This window comes from Acanthisitta chloris, unplaced genomic scaffold (assembly GCF_000695815.1).
Source record: "Acanthisitta chloris isolate BGI_N310 unplaced genomic scaffold, ASM69581v1 scaffold2855, whole genome shotgun sequence".
Taxonomy (NCBI): domain Eukaryota; kingdom Metazoa; phylum Chordata; class Aves; order Passeriformes; family Acanthisittidae; genus Acanthisitta; species Acanthisitta chloris.
Window position 1 is genome coordinate 1 of NW_008671893.1, and position 332 is coordinate 332.

Below are 332 nucleotides of genomic sequence, written 5' to 3' on the forward strand. Positions count from 1 at the left end.
GCGAGCGCTTGCTGCTGCGGAAGCGACGGGAGAGCAGGCTGGGTTTGGAGCCTCCTGGCTCCTCACCCACCTCAGGCACTGGCTCTCCTGCCTTGCTGGTGAGGAAGGAGGTGTCCCCGAAGGCGTCCCCCGCACGCCCCACGTGCATGGTGTGGCGGAAGTCCCCCAGGGGAGCGCTGATCATCTCGGCCGTTAGGTCGGCGCGCGAGCGGCGCTTGGAGTGGGCAGAGTTGGAGACGAGTTGCTTGAGGATTGGCATGGTGGCAGTGAGGAGAGGCTGTGCCACCTTCACTGTGTCCCACGGGCCTGGTTGGTGCTCACGGCTCCACGGC

At 66.9% G+C, this 332-nt stretch overlaps 1 protein-coding gene across 1 annotated transcript; it reads right to left on the reverse strand.

Annotated features, from left to right (window-relative positions):
• Positions 1-70: 70 nt before the first annotated feature.
• On the reverse strand, positions 71-259 carry LOC103801831 (cdc42 effector protein 4-like; the record flags this gene model as incomplete). Its single annotated transcript, XM_009074262.1, has 1 exon — positions 71-259. A coding segment is annotated over exon 1 (189 nt), but the record flags the coding sequence as incomplete, so codon positions are not given.
• Positions 260-332: the final 73 nt, after the last annotated feature.